The 14349-nt window shown below is 33.0% G+C and overlaps 1 protein-coding gene across 3 annotated transcripts in view; it reads left to right on the forward strand.

The window, feature by feature from the left end:
• LOC107704389 (sterile alpha motif domain-containing protein 15) overlaps positions 1 to 9980 on the forward strand; it is a 12165-nt gene extending 2185 nt beyond the window's left edge. Inside the window, exons 2-4 of one of the 3 annotated variants that reach the window (XM_016507304.1) lie at positions 7566 to 7651; positions 9240 to 9338; positions 9756 to 9980. In XM_016507304.1, the coding sequence (XP_016362790.1) occupies positions 7580 to 7651; positions 9240 to 9338; positions 9756 to 9929 (345 nt within the window). In that variant the 5' untranslated portion in view covers positions 7566 to 7579 and the 3' untranslated portion in view covers positions 9930 to 9980. The remainder of the gene's footprint in view (positions 1 to 7565; positions 7652 to 9239; positions 9339 to 9755) is intronic. The other 2 variants (XM_016507305.1, XR_001635954.1) reach the window with 2 other exon arrangements.
• Positions 9981 to 14349: the final 4369 nt, after the last annotated feature.

A 14349-nucleotide genomic window follows, 5' to 3' on the forward strand; every position in this document is an offset into this window, starting at 1 on the left:
TGATATGACAGCTATTTAAAAAAAAAAAAACTAGGATCAGACCTTCGAGCCCAAATTTGTCCAAGAAGGACAAATTAAGGGCTGCTATACGAAGGATGCTTGAGGGTTAAACAATTATACCAGTTATTGGTTAACATCTTTCATCTCCAAATATGACATTGCCCTTGAGGAACACTTCGCATATGATCTGTCAGCAAATCAGCATTTTTTTGTCTGATGAAGCCTCAAGTGCAGGACTGAACATGTGCAGCATACACAATATCAAACCGCTGCTGAAGCACCGAGTGATCACACACACACACAAAAAGTCCGTGTATGCTATATAAATGACATTGTGGTCTTCTACCAAGGTAACTTCAGCCTCTCTATACAAATATAATTATATGTGTGTGTTCTTACAACTTGCTTGTTAGTCAAGTTCAATCACAAATACATCTGTTCATTGTCGTTTTACTAATCTCATGGTAAATGTTAAGTTTGTTGTCTTAGAAAATTCATTCCAAATAAATGAAGATATTTTATTAAGTGAAAACTAATCTTGTTCAATGTTTTTGATTCTTGTGCACCCCTCAATTATTAATATATAAAAATATATTTGTAGTATATTCCAATTTAAAACAATTTAAAATATTTTTACACATTTAATCATATATTTTATGTATGTTGTCTTCGTAAGAGGCTGGATATAATCAGCTAATCTATAGATTACACCAACAAAATGTGATGGAATCATACTAGGGAACTGGCACTTTTTCACAAAGACACAGAGCAGGGAAAGACTTGCCAAAACCAGTGAAGAGACTCATTGTGAGGCTGATGTCTGTTTACAGGGAGTCTTCAGGTGGTTCTTGTTCTGAAAGCAAGATAGCGAAGGAGAAACACAGGAGGAATGGTTAAGTGATGCTCCATCACATTGCAGTCCTGTGGCATCACTGCTCCTTCAGCACAGTGCTTCTTTAGTAGCTAAGACGTTTAAGTATAAAATACAGTAATAATGTACAGGTTTACTGTAATTACTTCTATAATATAGTAGTGGTATATAATACATTTTTGGAAATTTAGCCTAGCATGATTCTGAAATGAAAACTGCTCACCTACATTAAACTTTTCATTCTCACTTTGGTCCATCTGCATCCTTTGCAATATATCCAAGTCTATTTAATAACTCCCCACCAGCAAAATCACTTTTAAATTACACAACGATGGATGAAACTGCATGAAGAGAATGAATAACATCCCGTAAATCTACTAATTAAGTGAGGAATAATTGGTGCAAAGATGAGTATTTATTTTGTACAACATTTGCAACTGCTTTTTATCACTTAATTAGAAGCACCACAAATTAAAATTATGCCATGTTATAGGGACTACTGAACAGACATTTAGAAGTTGATTTTAAAATGCAAAGTATTTAAAATTAAAATGTAAATAAAGCTATGTAAACACTTGCATTTTTACAACACTACAAGTGTGTCCCATCAGGTAATAAAAAGTTCGACACACACTTGTGGTCTTCATCCTCACTTGAACACTTGGGCCAAATACAGGAAATACGTCACATAAGTGGTCAAGTGCAAAGACCGCAAGTGTGGGTATTTGGACAAGGCTTCTCTCTACGGCTCTGCACGAGACGAACGTCAACGTCATGAGAAATAAATAAAGCAATATCGTGAACTGGAATGCGTTTAATTAGTGTTGCATCAAAACTAGCATTTTCTGTATTTTCTACAAAACTGGAAATGTTGCTTGGCAAGTACTGAAATTGCTAAAACTAAAATTGAAATATAAATTACACTAAAGCTAGAAATATTAAAACATAAAATACATTTTAGAAATGTTGCAATGGCAACTAACTGACGTAAGTTAAAATTACTTGAACTTAAAATTACTAACTGATATAAACCTAAAACAATAATAAAAAAACATTAACATTAACAAATGTTAAATATTGCAACACACACACACACACACACCCACACTCACTCACACACACACACACACACACACACACACAAAAGGTTCTTATCTCACAATTCTGATTTCTTTTTTTTCAGAATTACGAGATATAAACTTGCAAATTGCGAGAAAAAAGTCAGAATTGTGGGATTAAAAGTCGCAAGAACCTTTTTTATTTTATTCAGTGGTGGAAACGAGCTTCCAAAGGCCACCAACAGTAAGATCCGGAAGAGAAACAATTATTATTATTTTTTCATTAAACTTTCAAAATTACAGAATTCAACAGCAAGTTCTTGACATATTTCTCACATTTACACATTAAGTACAAATTGAAACACAATTTAAATGAAATAAAAGAGAACTTAAAAGAGAAAGAAAAAATCAATGGGCATCAAATCCGTGTATCATTCGATCATTCGTTTTTTGATTTAATATTGAAAGTAGAAAAATGAGAAAACGGCTCCTTTTTGTTGTTTTTTGTTTTTTTCCAAAAAACAAGAAATGAGAATTCAGCTTAAATTTACGTTTTTTGTTCATGGATGGAAAAATGAATAAACAGCTTGAATATTGGATTTCTACACGTGGGCGGGAATTAAACGCCCCTTTCTGCTGATTGGTCAGCCGAAGATCAACCCGTGCCGTCATCAGTTCTTCTGCAGTATCATGCAGCAGAATAATAGTCCTCCACTGCTGCAGGTGTATGGATTAATAACCCATTTTATCAATTTCAAATTTTTCATCAAACAAACAAACTAATGAATAGCTCGACACAACTCGTACCGGGCCAGAGTCTAGACAGGGCTTTCTTCTGTGTAGACCAGCGGTTCTTCACCCACACACACACACACACACACACTCACTCACACACTCACTCAATGTAGCTCAGTTTGGCTCAGTTTGTAGTTATAAGTCTCATGGTAGTCAATCGTAACAATCAAATCTCTTATTTTATTGGTCAAAATACAAAGCAGTTAATGCAAAAATAAAACTAAATCAGCTAAGCTAGGAGTTCAATAATCGCTACACATCAGTATTGAAGATGCTGTATACAGTGATATTGAAAGTTCATATTTTGTCATATTTTGTATTTCATCAGTTTTTCTGCACATAGTATTCTTTATTAGTAAGGTGTGTACAGAATGTGCTCTCAGTGTATTAAGCGTGTTCTTTATATGAGAGGAAAATGCTTAAGGTGTAAATAAACACGTTGCGTTCACATTTTGGGCTTATATGCGTATCTGCACATAGTATGCCTTACAATTTTGTTTTTATCACTGTCTTGGTACATTAAGCATTATATACTATCTATCTATCTATCTATCTTCTATCTATCTATCAACTATCATCTATCTATCTATCTGTCTATCTATCTATCTATCTATCTTCTATCTATCTTCTATCTATCTATCTATCTATCTTCTATCTATCTTCTATCTATCTATCTATCTATCTTCTATCTATCTTCTATCTATCTATCTATCTATCTTCTATCTATCTTCTATCTATCTATCTATCTATCTTCTATCTATCTTCTATCTATCTATCTATCTATCTTCTATCTATCTTCTATCTATCTATCTATCTATCTTCTATCTATCTTCTATCTATCTATCTATCTATCTTCTATCTATCTTCTATCTATCTATCTATCTATCTTCTATCTATCTTCTATCTATCTATCTATCTATCTTCTATCTATCTTCTATCTATCTATCTATCTATCTTCTATCTATCTTCTATCTATCTATCTATCTATCTTCTATCTATCTTCTATCTATCTATCTATCTATCTTCTATCTATCTTCTATCTATCTATCTATCTATCTTCTATCTATCTTCTATCTATCTATCTATCTATCTTCTATCTATCTTCTATCTATCTATCTATCTATCTTCTATCTATCTTCTATCTATCTATCTATCTATCTTCTATCTATCTTCTATCTATCTATCTATCTATCTTCTATCTATCTTCTATCTATCTATCTATCTATCTTCTATCTATCTTCTATCTATCTATCTATCTATCTTCTATCTATCTTCTATCTATCTATCTATCTATCTTCTATCTATCTTCTATCTATCTATCTATCTATCTTCTATCTATCTTCTATCTATCTATCTATCTATCTTCTATCTATCTTCTATCTATCTATCTATCTATCTTCTATCTATCTTCTATCTATCTATCTATCTATCTTCTATCTATCTTCTATCTATCTATCTATCTATCTTCTATCTATCTTCTATCTATCTATCTATCTATCTTCTATCTATCTTCTATCTATCTATCTATCTATCTTCTATCTATCTTCTATCTATCTATCTATCTATCTTCTATCTATCTTCTATCTATCTATCTATCTATCTTCTATCTATCTTCTATCTATCTATCTATCTATCTTCTATCTATCTTCTATCTATCTATCTATCTATCTTCTATCTATCTTCTATCTATCTATCTATCTATCTTCTATCTATCTTCTATCTATCTATCTATCTATCTTCTATCTATCTTCTATCTATCTATCTATCTATCTTCTATCTATCTTCTATCTATCTATCTATCTATCTTCTATCTATCTTCTATCTATCTATCTATCTATCTTCTATCTATCTTCTATCTATCTATCTATCTATCTTCTATCTATCTTCTATCTATCTATCTATCTATCTTCTATCTATCTTCTATCTATCTATCTATCTATCTTCTATCTATCTTCTATCTATCTATCTATCTATCTTCTATCTATCTTCTATCTATCTATCTATCTATCTTCTATCTATCTTCTATCTATCTATCTATCTATCTTCTATCTATCTTCTATCTATCTATCTATCTATCTTCTATCTATCTTCTATCTATCTATCTATCTATCTTCTATCTATCTTCTATCTATCTATCTATCTATCTTCTATCTATCTTCTATCTATCTATCTATCTATCTTCTATCTATCTTCTATCTATCTATCTATCTATCTTCTATCTATCTTCTATCTATCTATCTATCTATCTTCTATCTATCTTCTATCTATCTATCTATCTATCTTCTATCTATCTTCTATCTATCTATCTATCTATCTTCTATCTATCTTCTATCTATCTATCTATCTATCTTCTATCTATCTTCTATCTATCTATCTATCTATCTTCTATCTATCTTCTATCTATCTATCTATCTATCTTCTATCTATCTTCTATCTATCTATCTATCTATCTTCTATCTATCTTCTATCTATCTATCTATCTATCTTCTATCTATCTTCTATCTATCTATCTATCTATCTTCTATCTATCTTCTATCTATCTATCTATCTATCTTCTATCTATCTTCTATCTATCTATCTATCTATCTTCTATCTATCTTCTATCTATCTATCTATCTATCTTCTATCTATCTTCTATCTATCTATCTATCTATCTTCTATCTATCTTCTATCTATCTATCTATCTATCTTCTATCTATCTTCTATCTATCTATCTATCTATCTTCTATCTATCTTCTATCTATCTATCTATCTATCTTCTATCTATCTTCTATCTATCTATCTATCTATCTTCTATCTATCTTCTATCTATCTATCTATCTATCTTCTATCTATCTTCTATCTATCTATCTATCTATCTTCTATCTATCTTCTATCTATCTATCTATCTATCTTCTATCTATCTTCTATCTATCTATCTATCTATCTTCTATCTATCTTCTATCTATCTATCTATCTATCTTCTATCTATCTTCTATCTATCTATCTATCTATCTTCTATCTATCTTCTATCTATCTATCTATCTATCTTCTATCTATCTTCTATCTATCTATCTATCTATCTTCTATCTATCTTCTATCTATCTATCTATCTATCTTCTATCTATCTTCTATCTATCTATCTATCTATCTTCTATCTATCTTCTATCTATCTATCTATCTATCTTCTATCTATCTTCTATCTATCTATCTATCTATCTTCTATCTATCTTCTATCTATCTATCTATCTATCTTCTATCTATCTTCTATCTATCTATCTATCTATCTTCTATCTATCTTCTATCTATCTATCTATCTATCTTCTATCTATCTTCTATCTATCTATCTATCTATCTTCTATCTATCTTCTATCTATCTATCTATCTATCTTCTATCTATCTTCTATCTATCTATCTATCTATCTTCTATCTATCTTCTATCTATCTATCTATCTATCTTCTATCTATCTTCTATCTATCTATCTATCTATCTTCTATCTATCTTCTATCTATCTATCTATCTATCTTCTATCTATCTTCTATCTATCTATCTATCTATCTTCTATCTATCTTCTATCTATCTATCTATCTATCTTCTATCTATCTTCTATCTATCTATCTATCTATCTTCTATCTATCTTCTATCTATCTATCTATCTATCTTCTATCTATCTTCTATCTATCTATCTATCTATCTTCTATCTATCTTCTATCTATCTATCTATCTATCTTCTATCTATCTTCTATCTATCTATCTATCTATCTTCTATCTATCTTCTATCTATCTATCTATCTATCTTCTATCTATCTTCTATCTATCTATCTATCTATCTTCTATCTATCTTCTATCTATCTATCTATCTATCTTCTATCTATCTTCTATCTATCTATCTATCTATCTTCTATCTATCTTCTATCTATCTATCTATCTATCTTCTATCTATCTTCTATCTATCTATCTATCTATCTTCTATCTATCTTCTATCTATCTATCTATCTATCTTCTATCTATCTTCTATCTATCTATCTATCTATCTTCTATCTATCTTCTATCTATCTATCTATCTATCTTCTATCTATCTTCTATCTATCTATCTATCTATCTTCTATCTATCTTCTATCTATCTATCTATCTATCTTCTATCTATCTTCTATCTATCTATCTATCTATCTTCTATCTATCTTCTATCTATCTATCTATCTATCTTCTATCTATCTTCTATCTATCTATCTATCTATCTTCTATCTATCTTCTATCTATCTATCTATCTATCTTCTATCTATCTTCTATCTATCTATCTATCTATCTTCTATCTATCTTCTATCTATCTATCTATCTATCTTCTATCTATCTTCTATCTATCTATCTATCTATCTTCTATCTATCTTCTATCTATCTATCTATCTATCTTCTATCTATCTTCTATCTATCTATCTATCTATCTTCTATCTATCTTCTATCTATCTATCTATCTATCTTCTATCTATCTTCTATCTATCTATCTATCTATCTTCTATCTATCTTCTATCTATCTATCTATCTATCTTCTATCTATCTTCTATCTATCTATCTATCTATCTTCTATCTATCTATCTATCTTCTATCTATCTATCATCTATCTATCTATCTATCTAGCTATCTATCTATCAACTATCTATCTATCTATCTATCTATCTGTCTTCTATCTGTCTATCTATCTATCTATCTTCTATCTATCTATCTATCTATCTATCTATCTATCTTCTATCTATCTATCTATCTATCTATCTATCTATCTATCAGTGTAACTGCATTATTCTGTGTCTGTGATGTTGTGAATTGAACTCATGGTGTCTGTTGGCTTGTTGACTGGTTTCCATAGCAGCTCAGCACAACATGGAGTTCCTGCGCTGGAGTGGTGAGGATGTGGCGCTCTGGATCGAGTCTATCGGATTCCCCCAGTACAAGGTGAATGATTACCAGTCATTTTAAGACTAAACCGGCATACAGTGATCCTATTTCAAGACATCGTTTAAATACAGTTATTAAAGGAGGAGAAATTATTCACAATGCAGAAGTAACAAGCAGACGTTTCAGACGCTTGTGTCATTTAGTTCATGTTTTTGAGGATCAGAGCGTCACACAACCTGTCCGTGTTTCATCATCAGATCTGACTAGATGCCACAGATGACAGATGAATACTGTAGAGTTTGACTGGACACACGACCTTTGACCTCTACAGCTATAGGAAGCATTTCTCCTCCCTGTTAGAAGATGATCTGCTCATTTTGCAGGGTTCTGTGATGAACTGCTGTTCAGTTGTGCTTTGTTAGCATCATGTAAGAAAAGTGCCTGCTTTCCTTCATCAGCAATATCTGCTGCCTTCATGCCAGACACCACCCAGAATAAGACTCCGTCTGAGTGAAATCACATCGATGCGGTCTGTGATCTCAGATCACTGATCTTTAGATTTCATTACAATCATCATACTAGCATCAGCTGAAATATAGCACAGATTCTCCTGGAAAGCCATGTTGAGCAGCAGTGTTGGGAAGGTTACTGTGGAAATGTAACAGGTTACAGATAAAATCTAAAATGTAACAAGGAGTGTAACTATTTCAGTTACTTTATTAAAGTAATGTAACTGATTACATCTGATTACTTTACTAAATTTAAATTATTACATTTTTTCTAAACTGTTAATCATTTTTTAAACATTTAAAGCAGGCAGAGTTAACCTTACAGTAGTATTCAACATTGATTACTGTCACACCTTCTTCACTTGAATTAAGATGATAATAATTTAATTTTAAAGCACAGGCACCACAAAATCAGACTTTAGCAGCTCTTTTTACTTTGAGATCGTTCTGAGGTTAAATACAAATTTAAAATCATAACAAGAAATAGTTTAATAGCTATGATACTTTGCATAGCTAAAAACTTGGGAAAAAACAGTTAATCCTGAAAAATAAAGCATATACACAAACGCAAACAGGAAATAAAACAGTTATTGAATAAGCGTGTCCTAAACTCCTGAAACATTGCGGTCTCATATTTTAGAGCAGTCGATGCATTTTGGGAAAGAAATAAATCAAATCTGTGTGTGTGTGAAAATATTCAGATGTTCCCCAACTTTGTAATCGTTAACATTTTCATAAGTAACTGTAATTTAACTACACTTTTTTCCTCAGTAACTGTAACTGATTACAGTTACATAAATTACATCACAAGGTGTCCTTGTTACACATGTTGCATGTACTTACTATTATAATAACAATTAATTATGCATAATTACATGCAAGTACCCCTAAACCATACCCTAATCCTAACCCTAACCATATAGTAAGTGCATGTATTTAATTAATATTACTCCGTACTCAGTAATGTATAATTACACTGTAACAAGGACACCTTAAAATAAAGTGTAACCTTATTTGGTAACTAAATTATGTAACGGCGTTACATGTAACTAGTTACTCCCCAACACTGTTGAGCGCTGTGTTCAAAGCACACTGAGAATGTGTTCAGGACTCATTACAGTCGTTATCTTCCTCAGGCGTGTTTCACTCAGAATTATATCACGGGCAGAAAACTAATTAATGTCAACTGCTTCAACCTGCCACGACTGGGAATCACCGACTTCCAGCACATGAAGGTAAAGCACCCAGCACACAAACAGATGAAACTCATTTCATGCAACACACTTAGTCATTATTTGATTTTGCCATTTTTAATTTAAAGTAACGTTCTTCCCACATAATCACATTACAATACTGGAAAATGCATTCTGAGATTTAAACTGAAAATACTGGGCAATTCAATTTATCAAACAGAAGAACACATTAAGAAACATACAGTAACAACATCATAGCAGCCACTCAAAACACACTAAAACACATAGCAACGCCCTAACAACCACCCAGAAGCTCATTAGCATCATGGCGTTGAGTCACATGATCTTTAGTAAGTGCAGACATCAGTGTAACACACACACACACACACACACACACACACACACACACACTCACACACACACACTCACACACACTCACACATGTCTACTGTTTCTCAGCTGATCTCGGCTCAGGTCAGAGTGCTGCTGGGTGTCTCAGAGCCGCTCTGGAATCGGAGCGTCGCGGATCCTCTTCATGATGACAGGACAGTTTTCCTGCAGATGAAGAGCAGCAGCGGCCAGCAGGCAGATTCCCTCACATATGAGCAATTCCTCATGAACAAGAGCGGATAAAGCAGACTCAACCCATTCTTGTGATTTAGACGAATGTGATCCCTGCATTAAACATGCTTAAAATATGTCTGTAGGTCTTCAGACACTGTTCCTTCAGAATCTACTACACTGCAAAAAAAGATTCTCTTAGTATTGTTGTCTTGTTTTCTAGTATAAATATCTAAACATTCTTGAATCAAGATGAATTTACTGTACAAGTAAAATGACTCAAGATATTGTCTTTTTTCTGTAAAAAATATCAAAATTTTGTTCGTTTTTCTATAAAACAAGCAAAAATATCTGCCAATGGAGCAAGAAAAATAATCTTGTTTAGCTTTGAATTATGACAAGTCTCAGTTAGCCTAACGCAGTACACGTAGCTTTTTTAATTATATAATAAATAAAAAGAAAACAGACAGAAGATAAAAAGAGTAGAGCAAGCTTCTTCTTTCTTTTTTTTGTTTTTTTGCCTTTTTGTTAATTGTATAATAAATAAAAAGGAAACAAATTGAATAAAACTGTAAAACAACTATGAAACAGTAATGAAAGAAATTGCAATAAATAACTTTTATAAATGTACAACATTTAAAACATAACATGAACACTGGTCTCCATTTACATATAGCCTACTTGAATGCAAACCTTCTGCAAACCTTTGTTTTAAGCCAAATAAAGTATATATTAGTCTTCTTTATCTTCTGCTGTGCTGTTGACTTTAATATGAGGATGCAGGTGCGCTGACAGAAAATGCCACATTTGCACAGATTGTGCATGCATGTTTCATTGCATTAGAGACAGACTGATCTCAGACCTGCTCCATCACAATCACAGCCATCTGCAAACACCGGACTGTTCGCTCCGTCTCCACAAAGGCGTTTTCTCTGACGAACCGCTGGCGAATTTACCAACCCTACTACGGCGAAGGCTTGCTACTTAATATTCATGAGGCCAGACCTCCCATTGGCGGGTGAGAGCTCAACGTCAGCGAGCTCGATTAATATTCTAGAGGCGCGCTTTCCCATTAGACAACAACAACATTACGTCAACCATTTCAAATTAATGTTATATAACAATATAATAATGTTACAGTATTATACAATAAAATACATAAAAACAAAACGGTTTAAAATAATATATAGCCTACTTCGCCATTGGAACACAAAGAGGTAGTGTTAAAAATATAGAATATTAAAAAAAATATACAATACAATATCTGATATACCATAAGAATCATTTTTTTAATGCTTTATTAATTCAATGCCACAAGAACAAGCGGTATTACAAATTCACATGATCAAATTAACATTAGCTGCCAGAGAAAAAAGAAAGGAAGAAAATTACATACATTTCAATGCTTTCAGAGCATTACATGTTTTCAGTGCTGTTTTGTTTGTTGCAAAAGATTTACATATAATTTAAAGTCATTTAAAATGTGAAATATTTGGTCTACATTGAGCCCACTTCTTCTTATGTATAAGGTATTTTCCTAATAAAATAAACAAATCTATAATATGTTGTTCTTTACAATTCAAATTTTCATTTTCTGTATAAAAAAAGCACATCAAATATAAACATTTCTATCATACACTCATTTTTTCTGCTAATATAGAATTCCAAATCCTTCCAAAATAATCTTGAGTAAATAGGCAATGAAAAAAAAAGATGCAAAATAATTTTTTTTCCTTGACCACAAAATTCACAGGTAGGCTATATGAAATATTAAGCTTAAATCTGTCCAAAACATGCTTAGCAGGATAAATTCCATGAAGTATTTTGTACGACACTTCCTTAATTTTGTTATTGATACAAAACTTATTTGGCCGTTTCCATGCTTTAACCCAAGAGATATGTGACACTGGAGCACCAAACCAGTCATACGAGTCCGTTTTGTGAAATTGAGATTTATACATCATCTGAAAGCTGAATAAATAATATTTCCATTGATGTATGGTTTGTTAAGATAGGACAATATTTGAAAATCTGGAATCTGAGGGTGCAAAAAAATCTAAATATTGAGAAAATAATCTTTAAAGTTGTTTAAATGAAGTTCTTAGCAATGCATATTACTAATCAAAAATTAAGTTTTGATATATTTACGGTAGGAGATTTACTAAATATCTTCATGGAACATGATCTTTACTTAATATCCTAATGATTTTTGGCATAAAAGAAAAATGTATAATTTTGACCCATACAATGTATTGTTGGCTATTGCTACAAATATACCCCAGCGACTTAACACTGCTTTTGTGCTCCAGGGACACATATGACCAAATAAAGAAAAAATCTTATACCAGAACAATCCATCGCCATAGGAGGGTTACATCTCAACGTCAGCGTGTTTGATTAATATTCCAAAGCGCGCCGTTCAATTGGAAGGCTGTAGCATGACCTAATTAATATTCATGAGCCTAGCCCTCGCCGTGCTAGGATTGGAGATTTGGGTGCATGCAGGCGTAATGCGGAGAGGCGATCCCGGCTCGAGCTTCTGTCTGAGGTTTCATTAAAGGAGAATCCTAATGAGCAGATCATACATTACAGAACGGCGTTTAATTAGCTGCTCGTCTGCGCTTCGGTCATGGACATCTGGAAGCGCATCGGAGGTCCTGAGGAGGGAGGATCTGATGCCCACTGATCTATTTGGGTCACCAGAAGGAAGGAGCTGCTGAAAATGCGGTGATTTGGGTGGAAACACGGCTGATATCTTCTACAGGTAAATGATGCGATTTTCCTCCCGACGCTTCTCCATCCTCAGATGCGCTCGAGACACACACGGCGTCTTGATCTCTGAGATCTCGAGGACAGCTTTGAGAAAGAAACCCAGAATAACACATTTAGATCAGAACATCTGCAAGGTCACAAACTGCCTTCACCTGCTGCGAGAGCGCTCGAAATGAAGCATGCATGTCGTGTTTCGGGATCAATAAATCGTGTGCAATGCATTTGCAGACTCGGGATGGTGGCGGGTTATTCATGAGCTGAGTGGCAGCATCAGGGTCCCTCATGGACAGAGGACTGGCCTTCAGACAGACTGTCTTTATGCTCGTTTCATTAACACAGGTCGATCTTGTGCGTTATTCGCTCGGGATATTTGGCTTTTGTAAGAAATGCACGAGTGTTCACTAGGATTGTGCATGCTTTAGGCAGTAACTGGTTGATTTTGAAACGAGCCCTTCAGCATGTTCGTGTTGTTTCAGGCTGTAGAGATACGCTCAGATAACCTTTGATCTGATGCATGGGTGTTAAAATCAAAGCATCAATTTTTGAAAATGTTTTTATGAATGTGTCTAAATATACACACTCGGTTTCCAGGCATTCAGTGTGGACTGCTCAGCTAACAGGGACATTTCAGTACTGCTTTTTAACGGTTATGTAAATAAGATTGACTGTTTATGGAATGTTCTTGTAACATTATTAATATTTGATATACAAAGGAAAGGAAATGTTCTCGGAACGTCCTCACGATGTTATGTTCTCAGAACTTGTTCACATAAAACGTCCTTAATATATAGTATATATATATATATATGTGTGTGTGTGTGTGTGTGTGTGTGTGTTTTGAATGCTTAACGTTTTTCTTAATGGCTTTTCAAATGTAATATTCCTCTAACGTTTGCTTAGCCAAGAAGGAATGGTCTTTAAATATAAAACATGGGTGTTTGAAATGTTGCGAGAACATTCAAATGTAACGTTTTACTGTCAAAAACAATAGAATGGAATCTTGCTTTAATGTTCATTGAAGAAAAAAACATTCTTAATACATTTAAAATAACTGGACGTTTTGAACACATTCAAGAATAATGCTTTCATAATTTGGTGGGAATGTTAACAAAACGTTCTTAAAACACGTGATTGATAGTTGGGTAGCTATGGCTGCTTTGTAATATTTTGTAAGGGAAAGTGGTTGAAATATATTCTCTGAGCAGATTCGTTGATTTCTAGCATTAATATTGACAACATTTGTTTCTTTCCTGGTCTAATGTTCAATTACATTCTATAGGTTTGAATGTCCTTTTGAACAAACCTGTTCTAAAGCCCTATGAGTTTCTTTCTTCTGTTGAACACAAGACGAGGGTAGATTTGAAGAATGTTGGTAAACCAAACAGTTTTGAGTCCAGGGTTTCTTAAAAAGTCTTAAATGTACCTTCACAACACCTGCAGAAACCCTGGGCTCCATTATACTTTTTGACCATACAATGAAATCAACGGGACCCAAAACTATAAAATGGTCCCACCCTACAGTTTTTTTTTTGTGTTGATTATTCACTTGAAAACACATCACATTCCAGTCAAGCAGTCAAAACTGTGTCTGATTAAAGCACACTCTCAGTCATCCATCAATGAAGCGTCTGACTCTCAGTATCTGTATGACACATGTGTGTGTGTGTGTGTGTGTGTGTGTGTGTGTGTGTGTGTGTGTGTGTGAGAGTGTGTGTGTGTG

This window comes from Sinocyclocheilus anshuiensis, unplaced genomic scaffold, assembly GCF_001515605.1.
Source record: "Sinocyclocheilus anshuiensis isolate Anshui unplaced genomic scaffold, SAMN03320099.WGS_v1.1 scaffold1115, whole genome shotgun sequence".
Classification (NCBI taxonomy): domain Eukaryota; kingdom Metazoa; phylum Chordata; class Actinopteri; order Cypriniformes; family Cyprinidae; genus Sinocyclocheilus; species Sinocyclocheilus anshuiensis.